We start from the raw sequence: 27,294 nt of genomic DNA, 5'->3' as shown, positions 1-27,294 counted from the left end.
TGATTAACAGACCTCGATGCTTTGCCAAAGATGCCCTGCATCTATCGCCCCTGGGCTTCTGAATACTGGTCTTTTTTAGGTGGTATTCCAAAGACCAAATTACCACCATAACAGCTACAAACAAATGCAATCTGAGGGTCATGCTGCTTGATGCTAGAAGTCTAAATCTCAAAATGCACTCGCTCGAAGCACTCTTTAAAATGGAGAACATTGACGTTTGTGCTGTAACAGAGACCTGGTTCAAGGAAGCAGAAAGCACCCCTGCACTACCAGGATATAACTCATTCCACACCTTTCGGCCCCAGAACTTGGACCGAAGCTCCAAAGGTGGTGGTGTTTCCATATTCCTAAAGGATGTGCACATCTTCAGACTGGTAGCCCAACATAATGCATCAGAGATACTTCAGGTGCAGAAAACATTGGGTAAGACAGCATTTCAGGTCGTAGCATGCTACAGATCCCCAACCATGTCCCAAGACTCACACTCCATGTTCCGAAGCGCCCTGGAGAATATTAGGGTTCAACCTAACACTTTCATACTGGGCAACTTCAACTATCTCTCCATTAACTGGGAAAACTACTCATGTACCAATACACTTGCCCAACATTTCCTGAAATTCATTAATTCCAATGTCCTGGACCAGCTCATTCTTACCCCAACTAGAGGTATCAACATCCTTGACCTGGTCATTACTAACATGGGCAACTGTTGCTCTACACCAATTGTCAACTCCTCCCTGGTTAGATCTGACCACAAACTAATCACCTTGGAAATCCACATCCCACCCACCTGCCCCACAAAGGTAACCACCATGAAAACCTTCTCTAAAGCTACCTTTTAGATCCTAAAACAGAGGTGGCTAACTTCACGGCACCCATGCAAATGGAGAATAGTTGCATGACCATCGAATCATACACCAATGCACTGTACAAACACGTACACAAATGCATGGATCTCACCATACCCAACAGAACCAAGACGCTCGACTCCAAAAAAAAAGGAAGCCGATCTGGTAGTACCCTGCCATAAACAAACTCTGCAACAGAAGGAGGAAACTGATGCAGAATAAGGTGAAGTCCTAAGACTGGAAAAACTCACTTATCAACCTCAACAAAAAGTTGAGATCCCTCATCAAATCCTCTAAAGCTAGCTATGAAAACAGAATTGTTGCAGATAGTAAAAACAACCACAAGGCCTTCTATAGTTATGTAAAGAATCTCCATGGCAATACCCAGATTTGCTCTGAGCTGCTGCATAATGGTACCTCCTATATCAAGCCAACAGATATTGCCAATATACTGGCCGGCAAATTCAGTGCCAGCTCTACCACTCTTTCCCCCACCAAAGGACCAATCACATTACCAGTAGATTGCCAGGCACCTAGTATTACTGCAGCACAGGTTAAAACAGCACTTTCCAAGGCCAAGAATACAGCTTCTATGGGACCTGACAATATTCCTGGCTGTGTTCTACATTAACTAAAGAGTGAACTGGCATCTCACCTGTGTGCCCTGTTCAATCACAGCCTCACCTCAGTCTTTGTCCCTACTGAAAGGGATACAGCTACAGTCATCCATCTCCACAAAGGAGGAGTAACTACAGACCATGGGAACTATCGCCCTATAAGCCTGATGAGTCTGATATGCAAAGCTATGGAACACATCATCATCATGGACCTAATAAACAAGGGTATAGGGAATCTCCAAACTCTGGATCCCACACAGTTTGGTTTTGTGAAGGGTAGATCATGCCTGCTCAACCTGGTCAACATCTTTGAGTCAGACACCAGAGCTATGGATGAAGGCAAGGTGGTTCATACAGTCTACACTGATCTGGCCAAAAACTTTGATACCATTCCTCACTCAGTAATTATAGAAAAACTCACTAAGCTAGGCATCAATCCCTATATCACTAGGCAGTTTGTAAGTGGCTCACAGATCGAACCCACAGTGCGAGCTAACAAGTCACGAGTGGAGCCCCACAGGGTTCGGTCCTGGGGCCTCTCCTGTTTGGTATCTACTTCTCTGAAATCCAGGCCAATACGAATGGACTCTGGCTGACAAAGTTCACAGATGATTGCAAGTTGGGAGCTATAATTGACTCCCCAAGTGATGCTGACATCCTACAGAAAGGCCTCACTAAGACCAGCGACTGGTGTCAGAACCATGGCCTTAAGCTCAATACCAAAAAATGTGTCGTCATCCCCTTTGGAAAAAACCCGGTTCCCATGAATTACCACATCAATGGTAGTCCACTGAATACAGAAGGCATTATAAGAGATCTGGGAACACAGGTTGACAGCAATCTCTCTTTTGACCACCACATTGCCACTGTTGTCAGAAAGTCCTTCTATGTGGCACATCTCATTACTAAGGGTTTTGCATCCAGGAAGAAAGAGGCCATTGTCTCCCTCTAACTCTTCCCTCATTAGGCCACTCATTGAGTACAATGACCCATTTGGCATGTACCCCACTAGACACCTGCAAAACTGGAGAGGCCACAAAAGTACCTCACAAAGAGGATCATAGGCCTTAAACACTTGTCCTATATGAACAGACACAAAATACTATTCTCTGTCTCATATCGTCTACTTAGAGGTGATCTCTGCTTGACTTACAAAGCCATGTCTGACCCAGCTCTATTAGAAATGACACATCTAAAGAAATCCCAATCCCTCCATACCACATGCTCCAGAGACCTCAACCTCATTACCACAATCAACAGAATAAGCTGGAGGGACAGGTTCATAACCCAGAGACTGCCCATGCTATGGAATAGACTTCCCATACATGTCAAACAGAGCACCTCACTAGCCCTCTTCAAGAGAAATCTTGATGAGTGGGTGGAAATTAGAAACTTCACCCTGGTGATCACTCCAGTGGCTCTACTCAACAGAGGCACTGGGAACTAAGGTTGGGTGTCACGATGCCAGAGTAATCCTATGGGCTAGGCTTGTAAAGGCTCCAGGGCCATTAGCTAAAACACAACCATGAACCTGTGAATCTATTATCATCCAGAAGAAACTAAAAAACTGCATTTTATTTGTTTGTTTTCAAATTTGCACAGAAGGCAGACCTACAGTGCAATAATGCTAACTACCCCAGGCTTCAGTTCTCTCTTAACAGCATACATTTCAAAATCATCACTGCTCTAACAAAAAGTGGATAAACAGTGTTTATCTTTCCAAATTAAATGTGTCACCATCTAAAAAAAAAAAAATAGCCACTCTATTATCCCGTGACACTGAATGATTAGCAGCAAACAGGTATACAGGGGGATTTGCTGTGATCATTTGGGTGTTGTTTAGTTGACATGCAATTAATCTAAACTAAAACATCTACATTTTCTAGAGTTCACAGTTTCAAAACAGAGATACTCTTTGTGTCACAAAATGCATAAAATAAATTATGTTTTAAAGCCATAGCTATATTATCTGGCACCTTCTGCAGATCTCCATTTTTGAGCTCCTTCAACGCTAAGTTGAGGAACAAAAAAACGTCTGCTGATTTCAAATTGTAGCAAACCACTTGCAACAAATGTAACAAGTAGCTTGCCACAGTTAAGACCTCACACATGAAATGCTTTAGCATTGACGTTCCTTTATAAATGCTGGCACTGCACTACTGCAATAACTGCATTGCTGATCTTGCCCCATAATACCTTGCACCTAGGACAGCCACCCACTTTGCTTTGTTTTATTTACATCTCTGGCTATTTTGCAGGGAACGATCCCCTACATTCTCCAATATGGGGGCAAGACCCAACAACCTCAATCTCTGATTTCAATAATCTGAGGTTGTATAAACTTAGAAAAGAGGAAGAAGACAGAAAACAAAAGTAATACTCACCTTTTCTCTCTTCTCTGACTCCACAGTGCAGTAAATGTGTGACCTAAACAGCAACAATGCAGTGAGACATGGACTACAGGAATTATGAGACCTTTGTATTTTAAAGTTCAAAGACTCACTCAGGGCTGTACTGCAGCTTCTTGTGGTGTCAATGTTACAGCTACGGCACATTGGTCTAAAACTTAAAATGATGGGATCATTAAAGAAAATATAATTATTCTACTCCTGAACCCATCAAATACACACACACACGCATACAAACACACACACGCACACACACACACACACACACACACACACACACACACACACACACACACACACACACACACACACACACACACACTCACCTACTCTCTATTTTGGGATAAATGTGGGTGAATCTTTTCAAAGGTTTCACTCAGTAAAATTTTCACAGATCTCACCCCAAAATGTACAACTTCTAGAAGTATAGTCAGCTCCATACCTGGCACAGAGATATGTAGCACAAGTCAGTGAACCTAGGTTGTTTAGCTCCCAGGCCTGGGGTCTTGCATGCATTAAGCATAAGCAGGAAGACTAAACATTAGGAATAATGTCTGTAAACTAGACTTTACTAATAGAACTGGTCATAGATAAGTAGTTCAGATATATATATATATATACTTAGCAATTAATTAGTAGTCCATTTCTTTCCAATGCCTCTATTTATTGATCAAAGTATTGTGAAGTTTATTCTGGAACACTTGTACTGAAATGTTTGCTATTATTCTAAATTATTTGCAATTGCAGACATATGGGCTACTTGGTGTAAATAGAAAATAAATAATGCATGTTATTGTTTTTGATTTTACTAGTGTTTGCACTTCTGCCTTGATGCAACAATTTTTGAAAGTCGCAATTACAAACGCTTTCTATCCTACTTCCTGTACCAATACTTCACCTCCTGTTTGCTGTTTCATGATTTATAATTTTAAAATTAATAAAGATTACAGCTATAAAACAGCACAATTAAAAGCTGTTCATGCACTTTGGAAATTATCAGTAACTAACGAAACAGTATGATTATGATTAGGTCATGAACATTTTCAGTTTTGGAAATCTATTAAATGAATACTTGGAAAACAAATTAACATGTCTGAAGTGCTAGGCTTGGAGTTACTCGCAACAGTTTAGATTACTATGATAATTTTATGTCAGTATTTATAAACATCTTTAATGCAATACCATATATAGCATCCCCAGTACATAGTGAGGTTGGCATAATGGTTAAGGTGTTTACCTTACCAGACACAAGGTGCAGGGTTTGATTCTCACATGGGGTAATTGGCTAGGCTTAAAATGGCCTATAAGGGCAGCTAGCCTAGTAGCAATTTATGAACCTATGATAGCATTCTAATATATCTGATTTACTTATAGCAAATATCTGATTTTCTGCAGGTTATAACATGCAGGGCAGCTGTCGCATGGGAAGCAGGCAAACCCCTGTCTATTGAGGAAATTGAAGTTGCTCCACCCAAGGCTCATGAAGTCCGTATTAAGGTAATAAGAATATCAACATATTTCTGTTTTATAATAAAACCTGAGCAATGCGTACATTGCAATATTTCAACATGAGGATGTAAAGAAATGAACTGCACCCCTAGTTCATTACATTACTGAGAATGTCTCTGTTTGAAGCCTAGTTTTATACAACTGTCTCTTATCTTGTTTTGTTCTTTTATCTAAATGACTAGTTTCTTTCATAGAAAGTTGTGATATGCTGCGATCCTCTGTATTAAAGCAACATTTTCTGCCTTGATAACCATGCCCTCTTTGTTGCAGCTGACACATGCTTTAGTATGGGCTTCGGCCTGGTGTAGTGTAAATGTGCAAAAAGTTATGCAGAGTGGCTAAAATATTCTCAAGACATGCAACATCAAAAGGTGTTGTGACAAAAATACACACAGTATATTTAATGTGAAAATAATTAGTCATCAGAAGAGTTCACACTTGATTAGGCTCGAAAGAGGGTCTTTTTTTAAATTGTCTGATAGCTATTTATATTACAAAATATTTACTGCATTCTTCTGTGAGTTAGTAAACATGAATTATAACACTTTCAAAAATCCCAGAATGCTGTTGTTGTGTCTTTCGGCTTTTCCCGGTTAGGGGTCGCCACAGCAGAACTCCGGTCCGCTAATGATTGGCAGTAGATTTTTATGTGTCGAGTTGCCAGCTCTGACGCACAACCTTCAACGAAGGTACGCCCATTCACGCATGTCTCCACACAGAAGAAGCTTTAGCTGAGAATTGAACAGGACAACGTCTTACTGTGAGGCGACAATGCTACCGCAGCACCACCACCGCAGTTCAAACATCCCAGAATAAAGTAAAGTGTGTATACTGGGTCACCATATTTATCCCACCAAAACATCATTATATTATGAGGCATTACCTGAAAAATGGAGAAGTAAAGATTGTCAAGAATTTGAATTAGTAATGTGAGGATTTTTTGTCGTTGTTCAAATTTAAAATAACATGATTTGCATTTAAAAACTGAGAATATGATTTGGAAAAGCTTGAACCTGAAAATATGGGCAAACTTTGGAAAGGCCATTTCTGTGCTAAAGTATTTCATCTTGTTCTTTTCAAATGCCACTGTGAATTTTGACTTAAGAAATGCATGCTGTTGATACCATTAAATCATTGTTTTGGAGTGTGACCACTATTCTGCAACACTACTGAAATGTGTCAAAGGTCACAGTGGTTGCAAAAGAATCTGGTGCCTCAGGGACCACCTGTTCGACATCATACAGAAACTATACAAAGAGAATATAGTTACACAACATGACAGTTATCAGTTTGCAAGATGTTATTTTGGGTCCCCTACACATGATCAAAATTCCAAAAAAGCAGATTCCGAAATGCCCGAGACCATATGATCAACTTTTGGAATTTCAAACATGCAGAACGGGCATCTGCATTTAATGCAGAAGGGGAAGATTTTTCATCTTCCATGCTGTACTGTGATCTCAGAGTTGGTAAATTTAAATTGCAAGGGGTGGGGTTGCAGGGAGGCAAGCGAGTAGGTAAGTTTTTTTTTTTTTTTTTTAACAATGTTCAAAATTCCAAAAGTCAATCATATGGTCTTGGGCATATCGGAATTCTGGAATTTAGATCATCTATAGTAGATCCATTATTTTATACTGGCATAATGACCAGAGCTTACACTGTGGAATGAATAAATTTGATTTATGAACTAGATTTTCTGTATTTTAAGTGATGAATGTAAACAATGTCAAGAGTCATCTACACAAACTAAGACTTAAACATGTAATAAATTCACCTGTAAACTTTAAAGTTTCAGTGTTGTCATTATCGTCAAGTTAAGTGTAACTGATACTGTATTGTTGAAAGGGAGCACAGTCATTAAAAACCTGTGCTGCAACCACAAGACACTGTTACACCTATATTGAAATATAAAAAATAGAAGTGACAGGTTGGATTTTCTCTAGGACAATTACTTCAGACATTACAACTGACAAAAAGGATTTATGTTATTTGGAAAAGAAACATGTCCATGCTGTGAACTAGGCTTATAATACACATCTTGATGTTCTCTAAAGAATACAGACATTCATTGCTAAAAAAATGCAGGCTTTAGAGTCAGATAAGTTAGTTAAAACTGTGGACATGTACAGAATAGAAAAGCAGAATTTTGAAACTGTAGATATATACTATTTTACTATTACCAGTGGCATGTAATGAATCAAGTTTTATTATTGTATACTTTCCCTTTTAAGAAATAATTTTCCCATTACCTACTGTTATCTGCGACTTTGCATGTTTGTGTAGGCTAAGTGGTGTTTGTTGCACTATTCTGGGGGATTATTATCTCAAAGAATATTTATTTCATGCATTCACTACCCTTTAAAACATGTTTAGTTTGCTTTAGCCAGAAAACTGAGCAGGCTGACGGCTGTAAAGCAATGATGACCTTTTTATAAGATGAAGGAAATGCTTTTCTGAGACACTTTACAAGGCACACATTTTTAGAAAGAAAATAACCAAGTAGTTTAAAGAAAACATAACAGTTCTGTCTCCTTTAGGTTCAGAGTCAGAGTCAGTGGCAGGTTACAATGGAGGTGATTTGAGAGGTCAACCAGGGACTACAGCTCCAGAGTTGGGCAGATATGGCCAACTGAGAAAAAAATATTTTAACAAGTTTTATTATCACTGGCACTTGTGGTTCATTGTAGTTTGCTTGTATGCTGAACATAACAAATGATGACTAAGGGCCTGTTTCTAGCTTAAAAAATGTTAAATCACAGATACCATGAGTATTTACCTGTTTATGATCACAGTGCCTGCCATTTGCACATGTGGAGCATGTGCCAGTGATGTTCATCTTGGCTGCAGGTTACAGTCTGTCTTTACAGGGCTAGTCAGCACTTGTCTGAAGTAAGTTGGAATACTTTCTCTCTGGTTGTTGATTGTGAGAAATTGAGACAAAACTGTACCTAAGTTCACAGAATGCTTCTAACTTGGCCTTATGTGTTTGGTTTGTATCTCATACAATCTGTGGTTTTCTGCCAAATTATTGAAGACTGGAGTCATTAAATGGGGGGGTGGAGTGGCTGTGGATAAAATTAGCTTCTTCTCTTGTTGTTTCTTCAGTTTATAGTCCTGCTTTACAGGATTAGTGTGCATTTTTATGAAATTGCAACTATTTTAGAACATATAGTAGTAGATAATAATGATGAAGTGATTAAACAAAAACTTTTATATAAAGAGACTGTTTTTATACTGAAATACGGAACAATGACACCTAGTGGTATAAATGTGGATTGTAATTGGAAAGTTTTTTTATGAATTATTGATTAATTGTTTAATTATTTAATTGATTGTTTTAAAATGATATAAATATCTAAGAAATGGTTTTGAAGTAATTCTCCTTGAAGGCGTGAGCCGAGGCGCTAGGGATACTGCTAATAAATTAGTGTTGGATCTTTCCTTTGGTCGTTGTATTTGGATTTATCATTTATTTTTTATTTTTTGTTGCTATCACATGCTGGAAAAGCTGACTGATGACTGGAAGTTGTGCTTCATTACACATGCAGCCCCATGACATACCAGGGCAGTAAAATGTATAAAGCTTCTAACACTTTCTGCCCTTCCCTTAAACATGTAGAGGTTAAATTGAATTATCAGCAGTATGTACACAAACTTTACAACTTTATATTTGTATAATGAGAGATTTATTGAAACAAGTCGACCAAGCACTACTGTGAGATTTATTACATTTTCTTTGTAACACAGATATAACTGTCAGATACACAGCACTTCCTCCGCTGACTCATATTACAAAACATCCACCAAAAAGTCTTTTATAACCACTTTTATAGTTTCAAACCTTTGTCCTTGATGAAAAAATTATTTTTCTGTATTGAAACCTTCTTTGCATCTTTATCTCAATCCAGAGAGTTCTCAGCATGCTGAAATGTTCTTTCAAAAATGTTCTTTCATTGACAAGATAGTGTGTAACTTTTTCTGGTTTGTTAGCCATGCTCATCCAGAGAAAACCAGTTCTTAAAAGGCCAAAATGTTCTTTCAGAAATGTTCTTTCAGTGATAGGATAGTCTGTAACTTTTTTTGCTATGTTAGCTATTGCACTTTAGAAAATTCATTCTCTTGAATATCTTGTACATTCATATGTTTGTGATATTTTAATAAGCCTCTATTCTTGATACAATTTGTTACAAAAACATTCAGAAGTATAATACATTTTGTTCCATACAAACACATTCTGTTAAGCCAATACATATTTCTTTTCTGCACTTGCAGATGTTCTGTCACATGCTGTTTCTAAACATATCACACTGTTATGATTATCAAACTTCTCTTACTGTGAAAGAAAAACAGTTCTACCAAATTATATATTTTTTTCTATCAAATACATGTTATTACCTATGAGGGAAACCAGTTTACTTTATATAATTCTATCAGTGAGACTATGTATGCTGACTCCCTCTTGGATATGCTGACTGCATTCCAGCTATGAGTTAGGGATGGCAAACGTCATCCTAAAGTTCACAGGAGATCTGTTTTAAGCAGTTAATGCACTCTAGCCTTCACTAGGAATCTGTCTTAACTCATTCACTCCAAGTGAATACTGGAGGTTTGTATTCTTAACTCCCAATGATTGCATCCTGAGCTTCTGACAAGAAAATGTTCAAGCCTCACAATTCAAACAAATGTTCATATCTCTGTAGCTGTAAGGGTTAGCAAAGAAATGTAATTGGCCAACTGTTCAGCACAAACAAATCTTTACAATGGCAGCATTTATTGCATTCTAGGTCTTAAACTGGACTGTATAAGTCATAATAAACACAATAATATTAATTTTGTAATATATTGTAAACAACTTAGTATCTTAGCAGCCATGCAAACTATACACAAACAGTCAGAAGTATTATTTTCATCCATCTCGGAGCTTTCATATGAAGCTATGCATTAAAATCTGAGTTTCTTGGTTGCTGAGATATTTAGAAAACTATGAAAATTATGACAATGTAAATACCATATGGACATCAGCTAATATAACTTTAGCAGCACTAGACAGAGGTGAAATAGCAGCACAATTGTATTGCCCATCATCTAAGTTTTAAGATGACATTTTTCAATAACTTGTATGTAGCATGGTTTTGCAATTATTAACTCAGATGTGACCAGGTAATATTAGATGCCTATAGGTGTCAGTAAGATATAACTACAGATGTACCTGTTGGCATCACTAGGCTGTAGTAAATTAATGAACCGTCCCCCTTTTAAAATGCCATGAAATTAAGTTTTTTTCTCAACTTGCCCTCCACCTAAGGGATAAAAGTCAGTGCACATTCATTAGTAGCACAGCCACCCTGTCTCTGTGTCAGCAGGAGCATTATCCAATTTAAACAAATGGAATTTTTCTCCCAGGGCCTCCACCAAAACTGGTTATTACCCAATCAGACTTTCCAGGTAAACAAAGACAAATAAATAAATATTGGTGCTGCTGCTGTTGCCATTGGAAACTACAGAGTCTTCAAGGGGTGTGCAGGATCACTCTGTATTCCTAAAGGCCTGCTACCTGACGTTAGTAACAGAATATCTGTTCTCCCATTCTACACCTCACTCAAATAATAACTACCTAGCTCTCATACAACAGGATTAACATCCATTTTTGTATCAAGTTCAGCAATAATAGTTTTTTAGATGTTTTCCTTATGCCATCTTTTTAAAGACATTATAGTCACTCACAAATCTGTTTACATTCTTTCATCTTGGCAATGACTGTGTCACCCCCTTACCTTTCAGCAGAGCATATTCTACTCTGCTCCTTCTCTTTAGTCAGTCCTAACTTAAATTAATGGGGTTGAGAAGGGGGATACAGAAATACAGAGAAGAGATTCTTTTAGCATCACATACACTGTTCTGTACACAGCACTTTTTGTAAAGCACTAACAGAATGAAGCTACTGACACCACATGCATCATCACATTAGCATATTTTAGCTCCGGTCCTTCCTTCTTATGGCAAATTTTAAAAGTAACTTGCCTTATGAGTACAGCATGCCCAGTCACCAGGAAAATGCCATATTGTAGATAGAAACCCCACCCCTCCCTCCTAGAATAGGTGTGTGACAAAATACAGCTCCTTCTTCCTCCCCAGTTCCTCCAAAGTCAGCCCGCTAATCGATCTTGTGTCATCTGATTCACAGTCAGGGCATCATCCCTCTAAGTCACAAAGCTGGATGAATCCATTTTTAAGAAACAGTCAAACACTTTTGTAGTTTTCCTACCATTTTGCCCACAGATGCTGAAAATGGCTTATTTTTTATGTTGTAGGTGTTCAACACTTTCAGTACTTTGCATCTTTATGGGAAGCTGGTGTCTTTTACATATGGTATCCTTTTTTGGTGTGGGGGAGAGTCTTAGGAATATAGTATTCTACTGTACATCACTGTTTTCTATACAAATTAAAAATAATCTGTTTGTGTTGTTGTGAATAAGTTACAAACTGTTTAAGTTTGTGACATGCAGTGTAGAATCTTTAGCTATTGTAAGAAGTGAGTCCCCGTGAGTTTATATAGTGATACTTTCAACTTCTATTTTGAGAAGTGATGCAAACTGATGTTCTGCTAATTAAGTGTTATGCTAGTATAAAATCATCTTTGTTTTGCATATTGCATAATACTGGCATTACAAATCTGGATATGTAGTATAGTTTGTAGAAATATGTGCTTTTAGAATTTAGCATGCATATTCCATGAGAAATGAATGACTACAGATTCATAAGTTTAATGGCTTGAGGGATCATGAACTACCATTATAGTGTTTTATGTTTGATCATTCTCTTGTCTATATCTTGCATAGCATGTAAAACATAATAATGAGTGACTAAAGTAGTGTGCTGAGTACCAGATATATCAAATACAACAAAATGTTATGCTTTCTGTTGTGTAAACATCTCAACTAATGTACAAAAGTGATAAATAATTAAATAAATAAAACTAGTGCAATAAAACTCCTCAATTATAAGACAATTTACAAACTCAGGTTTAGGGAGGACACCTGGTATACTCCATTCTTAGAGAGTCAGAGACTTCACTGCTCCACCAACCGATATTTTAAATAAATGATCTATTATATTAGTCTACATCTGATATTTCCTAAATAATAGGAGGAAGTAACCAGAAAGAGAAGATTTAAGACTGAAGACCTGTCTCAGTGAAGAAAAAAAGGGGAAAAAAAATTGAATCTTGAAAAGTCTAAAGGAGATCCTGACTTGAAAGAAGCAAGAGCGAATATGGTTAAGCCTTTCAAATGCAATGTAAAGGACAGCAGTATTGAGTAGGAGGAGATATTAAACGATCTGTTCAGGGAAGTTAAGAAAATGAAAACAAGACAAGGAGGCTATACAGAGGAGAATGGTAAGACCACTCATGAGGTGACTGGACTAGTCAAAATATTCCAGTATGGGGCAGAACCTAGATGGCCAACTGAGAGCAGTGAATTTTGAGAGCTCCATAAACTAGTATAATAATTTAGGAAAAATGTATTATTTTCAAGTTTAAAATGTCAGAAATTTATAGATAAACTACTAAACTACATAAATATTAATTTTGGTGGAGTTATACAAACATTTTCCTGTCTACTAACTTGGAAATATATTGAGTCACTGAATATGAACAACTCAAGGAATTCACATACAGTTGCTGCTTTAAAAGAAGAACTGCAGTTGATGACATTTACCTTACAGGAACTATCTTTGAAGATGGATGGCTTTAAAAATGACTTAGAAAACCTCAAATTAAATTCTCAAAACAGACTGATACTCTTAAGAAACTATTACAGCAACACCATATAAAAATAACAAATATAGAGACTTCTCTAAATGACATTGAAGGGAGACTGAAAGAGGAGGAATTCCATAAAGAATTTCTGCTTAAACAGAATACATGTCTGCTTAACAAAATAGATGACTTAGAAAACAGGGAAAGGAGAAACAGTATAAGGATCTTTGGTCTGCTTGAAAACACTGTAGGAGAAGACATTATTTCATTCTTAACCACCTGGATTCCTGAATGTTTAGACTTGAAAGAGGGACTTTCATTTGGAATTGAAAGAGCGCATAGAGCACTGAGGAAACCTGCTTCTAACTCAACAAATACTCCACCTAGAGCCATAGTTATAAAATTTCTTTCATTTCTGGACAAGGAACTAATATTAAAATCTGTTTGGAGAAAATCACCCTTAAAATACAATCAAAGCCTGATAAGGTTTAACAATGGTTATTCTTCCAGAATACTAGAACAAAGGAAAAAAGTCTGGCCAGTAAAAAAACTTTTGAAACATAACATTAAAGCACAGCTGGCCTTTCCAGCCAAGATAAAATACTTTTTGCCAATGAGATGAGAACCTTTAATGACTTAGACGTAGCTACTATATTCATCAAAAGCAACAACATAGTGTCTATCCCAGAAGAAATGGAATGGATGGCCCCTACTCTTAAAAGAATACAAGAAACAAATCCTTGGACTGATGCTAGAAAGAAGAAACAAGAAACTGATTCCAAGATAACTGTCCCAAAAAAAAAATAAATAAATAACTCCTACAACTACATATCTCAAAGTATCAACTGATATGGTACATCACTTGTCGTTTGTTTTTATTTAAAAAATGAGGGTTTCTTAAACAACTGAAAAACAGTAATGATTTATTCAGAATGTTCAAAGAGTCCAATAATTCTTCACAAACAAAGGTAGGTCAAGATGGGTTACTATTTACATTATATATAAACCAAACAAAGCAACATATAATACAACCATAGAAGTTTCTATTCCCCTGCTTGAACTCAGTGAATACTTATCTTGTTCATTTTTCATTGTTTTTACTTATAATAATTTAAGTAATTAATTAACTAATTCAATAAGGTGCCATTAATCAGAGTTCAGACTCAAATGTAACAAATTAGCATCATATATAATAGCAGTAACAGCAGAGTGTTTCGAAAAAAAATGCTGTCATGGAGACTAATGCCTTTTTCAGTTAAAGTATGATTTAGAAATGTCATGTATATCCTGGTTAAATAATAGTAGCAAGCTCTTAGTACAAATGTCATCATTATTCTGTCTAAATATAGCTATTAACAATTATGGCAGGTATCACAGCTATGAGTGCTGTTTGATCAATCCTGATATGGTGTGTGTAGATGCAGCTGTGTCTGGCAGCTAGTACAAATGTTATTATTCTGTCTAAACATAGTTAATATCAGTTATGTCAGGTATCATAGCTTTGAGTGCTGTTTGATCAATTCTGATATGGGGTGCGTGGATGCAACCATGTCTGGCAGCTAGTACAAATGTCATTATTATTCTGTCTAAACATAGTTAATATCAATTATGACAGGTATCATAGCTTTGAGTGCTGTTTGATTAAGTCTGACATGGTGCTTGTGGATGCAGCTGTGTCTGGCAGCTGTTGTATGTTGCCATTTTCGTCTCCGGGAAGCTGTGGGTTGTGGCTTGTGATAGAGGTTTATTGATGCTTGTGTATTAGGAAGAGACATTTGGTGTTTTAGTCCTGATCCAGGGGAAGGGGGTGGATAAAACTGTGATTTTGGGATATTTTGGCAGAGAATAGTTTGTTTATACATTTGCTGAGTGAGAGGTGGGAAGGCTGCAAGAATGTGCTACCTCTTGGTGTGGCAGCTTGTTGGGAGGTTTTTTTTGGATCTGTTTACTCTCCATTCTTTTCCTGGCTGCTGCCTCGCTGAAAGGGAATTTAGGCTTTAAGTTGCAGTGAAGTGAAGCTTTGTTTCAGGTGCATCGCAAGCCTCTGGTATGCAGTCAGACACCCTAACAGAAACAGACACTCCCAGGTTGCTATGGTAATGGAGACAGAGTGACGATAATGCTTAATGGCTCTACGGAGCCTCTGAGATGATCTCGGCAATGAAGTTTTTGGTTTTAAAAAAATATATAATAAAAGGGCTGTTTTAAGCCACATGTACACATATTGATGGTCTCCCAACAGTTCGTTTACCTCATTAAGTTGATTTTTGATAAAAAAAAAATAAAAAATAAGCACAATTTTATATTTAAAATGTAGTTTTGTCCAAACACATTAAGGACTTACATAAGAGTGGAAGTCTGAGTTATTGTGAAAGACTAACAGCACTTGATCTTGTGCAGTACCCTTTGCAATGGTCTGGGAGGTGAGCTAGCTTGGATGTGTTGGGCCTATGGGGATAGCCAATTCTAGGGGTGTTTGGGGTTGCTGGGAAGTGCTAGAGAGTCATCAGATTTCCTTTGTGGAAATATCTGTGGGAATGGAAGGTGTGTTGAGTGGTTCACTGGCAGAGTGGCTGCTGCATGGAACAGGCAGGTAAAATGGAACAGGAAAAATATTGGTTTGGATATTTTAAGAACAACCTGGAAACACACCACATGAACTAGTGAATGGTATTCTGGCAAAACTGGATGGGCATTGTTGCCCATGCTTGAAGTACTGATATGTGTGTATGTAAGGATGGAAATATAACAAATAAGAAACTAGAAGGGTCTCATAATTTAAAGTATATGGATTGTATAAACATGCTTGTAAGGAGCTAATAATAAGAATAAGCATTACAGCTTGTGGTCTCTCAAATAACTAAGCAACAGCAAAAAAAAAAAAAACACACACACACAGTAGTTATGTAATGTATGATTTTAGTAAATCAAAACATAAAATACATAATTATCATATAAGATGAAGCAGTCTGCTGAATTTAGATATTAAAGACAGGATTTAATAACATGGGCTTGTGTATAATAACACTACTGTCTTAACTTGTCATAAATGACATACACTACATTGAACATCAAGGGGGAGCATGATGATTTTCTTATATAAGTAAATATGCATAACAAGTCATGTAATTGCTTTAACTTGAATCGTAGTTTTTGTAACCCATCTTGACCATACATAATACTTAAGCAGTTACCAATGTAACTAATGTTTTATACATGACATCAAACTGCCAAAGTTGTTCAAGAGAAACAATAGAAGTCTGAACTTGAAATGTCACAGAATGTAACAATCATATTCTGAACAAATAGAATTAAATTGACAATAGACACTGTGTTTAATAACATGGGCTTGTGTATAATAGCACTACTGTTTTAACTTGTCATAAATGACATACACTATATTGAAAATCAAGGGTAAGCATGATGATTTTCTCATATAAGTAAATGTGCATAACAAGTCATATAATTGCTTTGACTTGAATTGTGGTTTTGTAACCCATCTTGACCATACACAATACTTAAGTTGTCACCAAGGTAACTAATGTTTTATACATGACATCAAACTGATAAAGTTATACAAGGGAAAGAATAGAAGCTTGAACTAGGAATGTCACAGAATGTAACAATCACATTCTGAACAAATAGTATTAAATTGACAATAATCACTCAGTTTAACCTTTGCTGATTATACAAAATAAAATATTGCCATTTAAATCAAAAAATTTTCAGTATATGCCATAAAATTTGTAATCCACAAAATGAAGCATCTTTTCAGGCAAAACAATAAAGCCCTGAGCAGAGCAAGCTTAGAAAATTGTGAAAAAACCCAAAGATGGCTCAGCACACTTCAGTTCACTTTATTCCACAGCACATTGAGACCTGGTGGCTTATTGGCCTCCAAACTTATCTGCCACCATAATTCTCTGTACTCCAAACATTCCTCCCATAAACCCCCTCTGCCACTCTTTTCCACCCTTTATATCACAAAAACTGTATAGTATGCATTTTCACAGCTTTGTTTGTGTTTGTACAATGCATTAGTCTGTTTCTAGGTCATACATATGTTTGTATACCCCTCTCCTGAGCTTGCGTTCTGTCTTCCCTATATAGAATGCTTCACAGGTTTGACATTTTGCTAAATATACAAGCCCAAAGGAGTCACAATTATTAAAATCCTTGCCTTCCAGGGTGATTCCCCTGCTTTCCAAATACACACTTTCTGCATTGCTCATGTATGCACACTGTTGACAATGTCCACATTTAAATGTTCCCTTCCTTTTTCTCCATCTCTGAACTTCTTGGTTTGTACCATTTTCCAATAAAAGTTTTAAGTTACTTGAATTCTTATAAACTACTCTTAGCTTTTCATTCTTTAGTTTCTCTAAGTCAGTAAATGCTAAAAATTTATTCCATTCGTTATCTATAGTTTGTCTTACCATTTTTGTACAAGCATTATACTCCAAGATGAGTGCACTGCCAAAATTGTCATTTGCCTTTTTTACTGGGCCTACCGTATCAAATACTGGTAATCCTAATATTGGCTTAAAGTCATTTGGTCTCCTTTCTGTCACTTCTGTCTCAATTCTGTCTATCAAATCATCTGGGTATTTCCTCGTCCTAAACATTTTCCTTAGTAGCCTTTTTTCTATTTCAAAGTCTTTGTCTCTGGACATCATTCTGCAGGCCCTAATATATTGTCCTTTAACTATATTTTTCTTGGAGTACAAAGGGTGAGCACTTTCAAACTGCAAATAAGAGTTAGAATAGATACTCTTTCTATACACCCTGGAATGAAAATGTGAGTTTTCCTTGTATATTTCTATATCCAAGTACTCCAACTTCTCAGAATTTATTCTGTAAGAAAATTCAAGAAAATTAGTACTGTTGTTAATATATTCAATAAAATTTTCTATCTCTTCTTTTGGCCCTTCCCATAGGATACATATGTCATCCAGGAATCTTCTATAAAGTGGCCAGTTGTTACTGTATATTGATTCAGTTACCATCTTTTCTTCCCATTTGGCTAAGACCAAATTGGCATAGGTGGGCGGCACCCATCACTACTCCTTTCTTCTGGTGAAAAAACTCACCTTTGGAGTAAATGAAGTTGAACTTTAGAACCAAATCTATAAGTTCCATCACTACAGTACACTCATCGTGGGTTAAAGTCTCATCTTCAAAAATTAGTTCTTCCAGGTATCTTAGTCCATCACTGTGGGGAATGCTTGAGAACAAATCTACAACGTCAATTGTTAGGAAACATAAATTCTCATTGTATAGATCATGATTCAATGTCCTTAGAAGATCCCAAGAATCTCTCAAAATGTTGGTTCTCTTAAGCCACAGTTTCTTAAGCTTAACATCCACAAATTTGGCTAGCGGTAAAGTTTTGGAACCCTCATCCAAAACTATTGGCCTCAAAGGGGGATCCATTCCATTCTTATGTATTTTGGGGATTCCAAAAATAGTAGGAATTTTAGGTTTGTCCACTTTTAAATATTCATATGTCTTCCTATCTAACAATCCATCTAAAATAAACTTTCTAAGGCCATATCTATCCTTCTGTAACTAATATTTATTTCATGATTTGAAACTGTGGAGTATTTGTTAGGGTCTCCTAAGATTTCATTCATTTTCCCCTCATAGTCAAAGCTGTTCATCAATACTATTCCCCCACCTTTGTCTGGTTTCATAATTCTTAGGCCTGAATCCCCTCTTAATTCATCAAGGACGCTGCTTTCAGCCTGGCTTATGTTCCTTGTATAGTGTACTTTCCCATACTTCTTTCTTATTTCATTCTCGAGTATACTCTCTAGATTTTTTATCTGGGAGGTGCAGTGGGGGATTGTATGTACTTCTTTTTACCAGATCTCCTGGTTCATAATTTTTATTCTGATCAAATATAACCTGGAAGTTAATTTTCCTAGTAAAGTTTTTAATATCCATAATTGTTTTGGTTAAATCTCCCCTTCTACTAGGAATGAACTTGGTTCCCTTTGATAAGAGACTAAAATGTTCTTTGGTTAAGGAAATATGACTGAAATTGCATATACTAAAATCTTCTAAAGTATATCTATATGGGTTCATTTCATCTTGCAGAATGGAATTGTTTTCCAAGTCGGGGAGGTTGGTACTGAGTTGTCCTAGTACCTCCCCCTCCCCCTTCTTGCTCCCCCCCCGAAAATTTGTGTACCTATATTGTTGTTCATAACCCACCCTATTCCTTAGTCTGTCGGACCTATGCAAGGGGGGTATTCGGAGACATCATCTAAGTCTATAACCCGCTCACTAACTACTGCATTATCCTGGTTATCATCATCTGTTGTTCCTTCCATATTGTTGTTACCCCATGTCCTTCCCTTCTTCTTTAGGTTAGGGTAACTTACCTTATTTTTATACTCATTAAGGTCCCTTTCTAGCTTTTTTATTTTTCTCTTAACTAAGTTATCACAATCATTGCTTGTGTCAATAAAAATACTTTCATATTTCATTCTTTCTTCAGGAATTGTAAAAATCAAGTCATTTTAATGCATTCATTTAAAATATCAATCTCTTTAAACAGTTCAGCTTTAGTCCTAACATTTTCTTCAATCATACATCTTAGTATATCTAGCCCACATCTGTTAAAAACTTCTAAAAGGTCTTTGTGAAATATACTTCCCTCAATCACATTGTTAGGGTATTTAAATACCCTTAGCCCCTTTGGGACTATTCCTTCACTTATATATTCATTTAAATAACTATTTTCAATATCCAAACTTTTGTATTTGTATAACAATTTTTGCAGTCTATAAAGTTTGGTTTTGTAAGAGTCAGTAACTGGTGCAGGTTTAACTACTTTTTCACGAAAATTCATTGAAAAACTGACCTGTAACCATTCCTTTAGGTCTGTCCGTTTAGGTGTATTTCCCTGAACAGCCTCTGAACCTTGTCCTGGCATTATACCAGTTGATTTGTTGTTATTGGACTCACAAGCCTAGTTAAAGTTCCTTAACAGCCTCGGTGTGCTTGAAAAACTTGCATCTGGGCTTTTATTTCCATTTATATTGCACGTACCATGTCCGTTCTGTATCACATTGACATTGACATTGTTTTCTTTCTGCCGCCCTCTCACTCCATTGCAAGCAGCAGCTTCCTGGTTCAGCTGCCCTTGCATCTGTGATGCTACTGTCATCATCGATTGACTGTGGGACACTAACAGATCTATCAGTTGTGTAAGTTGACCAATCATCTTCCTGGTCTGCCCCATTTCCTCCTTTTCATGCCGCCCTTCACTGCTCCAGCTCGTTTCACCTTCCATGAATATCAGAAACCAAGAAAAAACAAAACAAAATTCACAGCAGCTTCCAAATAAAACTTGTAATCCACAAAATGAAGCAGCTTTTCAGGCAAAACAATAAAGCCCTGAGCAGGGCAAGCTTAGAAAATTGTGAAAAAAACCCACAGATGGCTCAGCACACTTCAGTTCACTTTATTCCACAGAAACACAGCACATTGAGACCCGGTGGCTTATTGGCCTCCAAACTTATCTGCCACCATAATTCTCTGTACTCCAAACATTCCTCACATAAACCCCCTCTGCTACTCTTTTCCACCCTTTCTATCACAAAAAATGTATAGTATGCATTTTCACAGCTTTGTTTGTGTTTGTACAATGCATTAGTCTGTTTGTTTCTAGATCATACATATGTTCGTATACCCTTCTCCTGAGCTTGCATTCTGTCTTCCCTATATAGAATGCTTCACAGGTTTGGCATTTCGCTAAATATACAAGCCCAAAGGAGTCACAATTATTAAAATCCTTGCCTTCCAGGGTGATTCCCCTGCTTTCCAAATACACACTTTCTGCATTGCTCATGTATGCACACTGTTGACAATGTCCACATTTAAACGTTCCCTTCCTTTATCTCCGTCTCTGAACTTCTTGGTTTGTACCATTTTCCAATAAAAGTTTTAAGTTACTTGAATTCTTATAAACTACTCTTAGCTTTTCATTCTTTAGTTTCTCTAAGTCAGTAAATGCTAAAAATTTATTCCATTCATTATCTATAGTTTGTCTTACCATTTTTGTACAAGCATTATACTCCAAGATGAGTGCCCTGCCAAAATTGTCATTTCCCTTTTTTACTGGGCCTACCGTATCAAATACTGGTAATCCTAATATTGACTTAAAGTCATTTGGTCTCCTTTCTGTCACTTCTTTCTCAATTTTGTCTATCAAATCATCTGGGTATTTCCTCGTCCTAAACATTTTCCTTAGTAACCTTTTTTCCATTTCAAAGTTTTTGTCTCTGGACATCATCTTGCAGGCCCTAATATATTGTCCTTTAACTATATGTTTCTTGGAGTACAAAGGGTGAGCACTTTCAAAGTGCAAATAAGAGTTAGAATAGATACTCTTTCTATACACCCTGGAATTAAAATGTGAGTTTTCCTTGTATATTTCTATATCCAATTACTCCAACTTCTCATAATTTTTTCTGTAAGAAAATTCAAGAAAATGAGTACTGTTGGGGATTCCAAAAATAGTAGGAATTTTAGGTTTGTCCACTTCTAAATATTCATATGTCTTCCTATCTAACAATCCATCTAAAAATAAACTTTCTAAGGCCATATCTATCCCTCTGTAACTAATATTTATTTCATTTTTTGAAACTGTGGAGTATTTGTTAGGGTCTCCTAAGATTTCATTCATTTTCCCCTCATAGTCAAAGCTGTTCATCAATACTATTCCCCCACCTTTGTCCGGTTTCATAATTCTTAGGCCTGAATCCCCTCTTAATTCATCAAGGACGCTGCTTTCAGCCTGGCTTATGTTCCTTGTATAGTGTACTTTCCCATACTTCTTTCTTATTTCATTCTCGAGTATACTCTCTAGATTTTTTATCTGGGGGTGCAGTGGGGGATTGTATGTACTTCTTTTTACCAGATCGCCTGGTTCATAATTTTTATTCTGATCAAATATAACCTGGAAGTTAATTTTCCTAGTAAAGGTTTTAATATCCATAATTGTTTTGGTTAAATCTCCCCTTCTACTAGGAATGAACTTGGTTCCCTTTGATAAGAGACTAAAATGTTCTTTGGTTAAGGAAATATGACTGAAATTGTTTATACTAAAATCTTCTAAAGTATATCTATAGGGGTTCATTTTGTCTTGCAGAATGGAATTGTTTTCCAAGTCAGGGAGGTTGGTACTGAGTTGTCCTAGTACCCCTCCCCCTCTTGCTCACCCCCAAAAATTTGTGTACCTATATTGTTGTTCATAACCCTCCCTATTCCTTAGTCTGTTGGACCTATGCAAGGGGGGTATTCGGAGACATCATCTAAGTCTGTAACCCGCTCACTAACTATTGCATTATCCTGGATATTAAAACCTTTACTAGGAAAATTAATTTCCAGGTTATATTTGATCAGAATAAAAATTATGAACCAGAAGATCTGGTAAAAAGAAGTACATACAATCCCCCACTGCACCCCCATATAAAAAATCTAGAGAGTATACTCGAGAATGAAATAAGAAAGAAGTATGGGAAAGTACACTATACAAGGAACTTAGGCCAGGCTGAAAGCAGTGTCCTTGATGAATTAAGAGGGGATTCAGGCCTAAGAATTATGAAACCAGACAAAGGTGGGGGAATAGTATTGATGAACAGCTTTGACTATGAGGGGAAAATGAATTAAATCTTAGGAGACCCTAACAAATTCTCCACAGTTTCAACAAATGAAATAAATATTAGTTACAGAAGGATAGATATGGCCTTAAAAAGTTTATTTTTAGATGGATTGTTAGATAGGAAGACATATGAATATTTAAAGGTAAACAAACCTAAAATTCCTACTATTTTTGGAATCCCCAAAATACATAAGAATGGAATGGATTTTCCTTTGAGGCCAATAGTTTTGGCTGAGGGTTCCAAAACTTTGCCGCTAGCCAAATTCGTGGATGTTAAGCTTAAGAAACTGTGGCTTAAGAGAACCAGCATTTTGAGAGATTCTTGGGATCTTCTAAGGACATTGAATCATGATCTATACAATGAGAATTTATGTTTCCTAACAACTGATGTTGTAGATTGGTTCTCAAGCATTCCCCACAGTGATGGACTAAGATACTAGGAAGAACTAATTTTTGAGGATGAGACTTTAACCCACAATGAGTGTACTGTGGTGATGGAACTTATAGATTTGGTTCTAAAGTTCAACTTCATTTACTTCAAAGGTGAATTTTTTCACCAGAAGAAAGGAGTAGCGATGGGTGCCGCTTGTGCACCCTCCTATGCCAATTTGGTCTTAGCCAAATGGGAAGAGAAGATGGTAACTGGATCAATATACAGTAACAACTGATCACTTTATAGAAGATTCCTGGATGACATATGTATCCTATGGAAAGGGCCAAAAGAAGAGATAGAAAATATTATTGAATATATTAACAACAGTACTAATTTTCTTGAATTTTCTTACAGAATAAATTATGAGAAGTTGGAGTACTTGGATATAGAAATATACAAGGAAAACTCACATTTTCATTCCAGGGTGTATAGAAAGAGTATCTATTCTAACTCTTATTTGCAGTTTGAAAGTGCTCACCCTTTGTACTCCAAGAAAAATATAGTTAAAGGACAATATATTAGGGCCTGCAGGATGACGTCCAGAGACAAAGACTTTGAAATGGAAAAAAGGTTACTAAGGAAAATGTTTAGGATGAGGAAATACCCAGATGATTTGATAGACAAAATTGAGACAGAAGTGACAGAAAGGAGACCAAATGACTTTAAGCCAATATTAAGATTACCAGTATTTGATACGGTAGGCCCAGTAAAAAAGGGAAATGACAATTTTGGCAGTGCACTCATCTTGGAGTATAATGTTTGTGCAAAAATGGTAAGACAAACAATAGATAAGGAATGGAATAAATTTTTAGCATTTACTGACTTAGAGAAACTAAAGAATGAAAAGCTAAGAATAGTTTATAAGAATTCAAGTAACTTAAAACTTTTATTGGAAAATGGTACAAACCAAGAAGTTCAGAGACGGAGAAAAAGGAAGGGAATGTTTAAATGTGGACATTGTCAACAGTGTGCATACATGAGCAATGCGGAAAGTGTGTATTTGGAAAGCAGGGGAATCACCCTGGAAGGCAAGGATTTTAATAATTGTGACTCATTTGGGCATGTATATTTACAAAATGTCAAACCTGTGAAGCATTCTGTAGATGGAAGATAGAACACAAGCTCAGGAGAAGGGTATATGAACATATGTATGACCTAGAAACAAACAAACAGACTAATGCATTGTACAAACACAAACAAAGCTGTGAAAATGCATACTATACATTTTTTGTGACAGAAAGGGTGGAAAAGAGTGGCAGAGGGGGTTTATGTGAGGAATGTTTGGAGTACAGAGAATTCTGGTGGCAGATAAGTTTGGAGGCCAATAAACCACCAGGTCTCAATGTGCTGTGTTTCTGTGGAATAAAGTGAACTGAAGTGTGCTGAGCCATCTGTGGGTTTTTTTTCACAATTTTCTAAGCTTGCCCTGCTCAGGGCTTTATTGTTTTGCCTGAAAAGCTGCTTCATTTTGCAGATTACAAGTTTTATTTGTAAGCTGTGTGAATTTTGTTTTGTTTTTTCTTGATATGCCATAAAATGGCAATTTTTGTACATGGAAAGGGAACTTGTAATCATTAATCAGAATAAGTGAACTTGTTGTTTTTAACCTATAATTTAACTCATTTTATAATAAGAAATGACAGATATGAAAATCCTTATGTGTAGGAAATGGGGGGGAAGTGGGATACACTGATAATTAAAATACACTAACTTTCATCAATGTTCACATAAAACAAACTTGATGCTTTAAGTAAGATAGCAACAATCAAAGTGATTACTTAAATGCTGGCAAACAATGAAATATAACTACTGATCTATCCAATAAAATACATTGTATTATAAACATTAGGTATAAATATTATTACCATCTATTTATATTATGTAATACATTTTGAAAGGCTTCATCAGTAAGGATGAATATGTTAAATAGCTGTGTGCTATAATCTTTTACTGAGGTTTTATATATGATACATCCTACTTTACTATGCTTGAATTGCTTGTCATCTATCTTTCATGTAAATAGTTGCTTATAAAATAAGTAGACATTTATATTGCATTAGAATTCTGTCTAATCTATAATAGTACTATATCTGTTCAAAATAATATAAATATTGCTTATTCCTGTTACAAATATTCTCCATATGATAATTCAATCTATTGAGCTCAGATGTTCTGCATTGTCAAGGTATGAGTGATAATCTGATGGACTTAGGTTTATCCATCAGATTAGGAATGATTTTCGTTCCATGGCTAGTGCGGATCTTAGTTTTGTTAACATTTATTAATTTAAATTTGTTATTTCACAAAAACGGTTTTAGTATGCCTGACCAAAACATTACTTTTTTGGTAAACACTCAAAGTATAAAACTGATAATTTCCTTTAAAAGCTCAAACATGTACTTTATAGTTATCAGAGGAAAATGTTTAATAGTCACAATAAAACAAAAAATACATAGTCTAAATAACTTAATATGGATTTAACTTTATTATCTTTAAATACCAATGGCTTAAACAATCCTAGCAAGAGATCAAATCTACTGAAATATTTAAAACTGAACAAAGCACAAATTGCCTTCCTTCAAGAAACTCATTTCAAAACAAATGACAATTACAAATGGAATCCTAAGGAATATATGATATTGGTACAATCCACTTATAAGACAAAGACAAAAAGGGTAACACTTTTATGGAAAACAAATGTGATTAACCCAGAAATCATTTATAAGTATGAAGATAAAGAAGGCCTTATGGCATTAGTAATAGTTAAATATAATAACAGAATATGGACCCTAGCCAATCTATACTGGTTCCCAGGCATTGGAACAGGGACTGTTAAAAAATACTTGGATTTCATTATCAATAATTATAAAGGCAACTTAATATTAGGAGGAGATTTTAACTGTATATTTCATATTTCTGAAACTATAAATAAAAGACTGCTGCCTACATCTGCTGTATCAAAAGCTTTAAACAAGTTGGTAGAATCATTTCATCTTGTAGATACTTTCAGATTTAAAGAAGATAAATCTTTGTTGTTTTCCCATCAAGATCACAGATTTGATACCCAAACTAGAATAGAAAAAATATTTGCTGCCCATGACAAACACTCTAAAATCATTAATTTCTCAATCACTCCCTGCCCCTTTTCTGACCACAAATCACTGTTACTAAAACTTCAAAATGGGTACAAACCATTAATCTTTAACTTCAGAATTACAGCATATATAACTAAAATTAAAGAGTTCAAACCCTGGTTATTATCTGCATTACAGTTCTTCTTAGATATTAATTACACCACAGAGATAAATAAAATAATGATATGGGACTCATTAAAAGCTTACATATATGGTAAAAAAATCAGAGAATGCGATTCTGAATTATTAGATCTAAAATCCAAACGTTTGTCAGTAAAAGGTGAAAAAAATGAAAATCATTTGGAGATGAAAAACAAAGTAGAAGTATTAAACAATAGATACAATGAAATTCTAACACATAAAACTAGTTTAGCTTTAGAAAAATAAAAAATTAATACCTTGGCCACTTCTCCCAAATATCTACATAACTTATCCACAAGAATCAAAATACAATCAAAAGCTAATAACATTAAAAGTATCTTCCATGAAAAGAAATGGAAAATGTCTCGGATATAGGTGATATTCTTGATGCCTATAGAAATCAGTATATGGAACATTGCCAAAAAATATATACATATCAATCAATTAAACTAGATGAAACATTTTCTAATATAAAAAAATACCAGAAAAATTAAAACTAAATCTGCAAGCACCCATTTCCTACAATGAAATTACAGATACAATAAAAGAGGGTAAAATAATAAAGCTCCAGGTATAGATGGCATAATTATGGAAATGTATAAACTTTATCCTTCAGTGATACTATCTCTCTTCCATAAAACTCTATTAGAAATTCAGTCACAAGCTTTAATACCACCCTCTTGGAGATATTGCTTAATCACACCAATCCTAAAGGAAAACAAATCCCCAAACCTCTGTACCTCATATAGACCTATATCATTATTAAATAATG

General features: G+C 35.9%; 1 protein-coding gene across 2 annotated transcripts in view; it reads left to right on the top strand.

The window, feature by feature from the left end:
* The window catches only part of LOC122793404 (alcohol dehydrogenase class-3-like), a 517,897-nt gene that overhangs the window by 137,023 nt on the left and 353,580 nt on the right, over positions 1-27,294 (top strand). For both annotated transcript variants that reach the window (XM_044061379.1, XM_044061380.1), the window contains exon 2: positions 5,269-5,370. In XM_044061379.1, coding sequence (XP_043917314.1) covers positions 5,269-5,370 — 102 coding nt within the window. The remainder of the gene's footprint in view (positions 1-5,268; positions 5,371-27,294) is intronic.

This window comes from Protopterus annectens, chromosome 2.part0 (genome assembly GCF_019279795.1).
Source record: "Protopterus annectens isolate FY-2018-M chromosome 2.part0, PAN1.0, whole genome shotgun sequence".
Classification (NCBI taxonomy): domain Eukaryota; kingdom Metazoa; phylum Chordata; order Ceratodontiformes; family Protopteridae; genus Protopterus; species Protopterus annectens.
The sequence above is the reverse complement of the archived record's forward strand: the minus strand, read 5'-3'. Positions and strand labels throughout refer to the sequence as shown.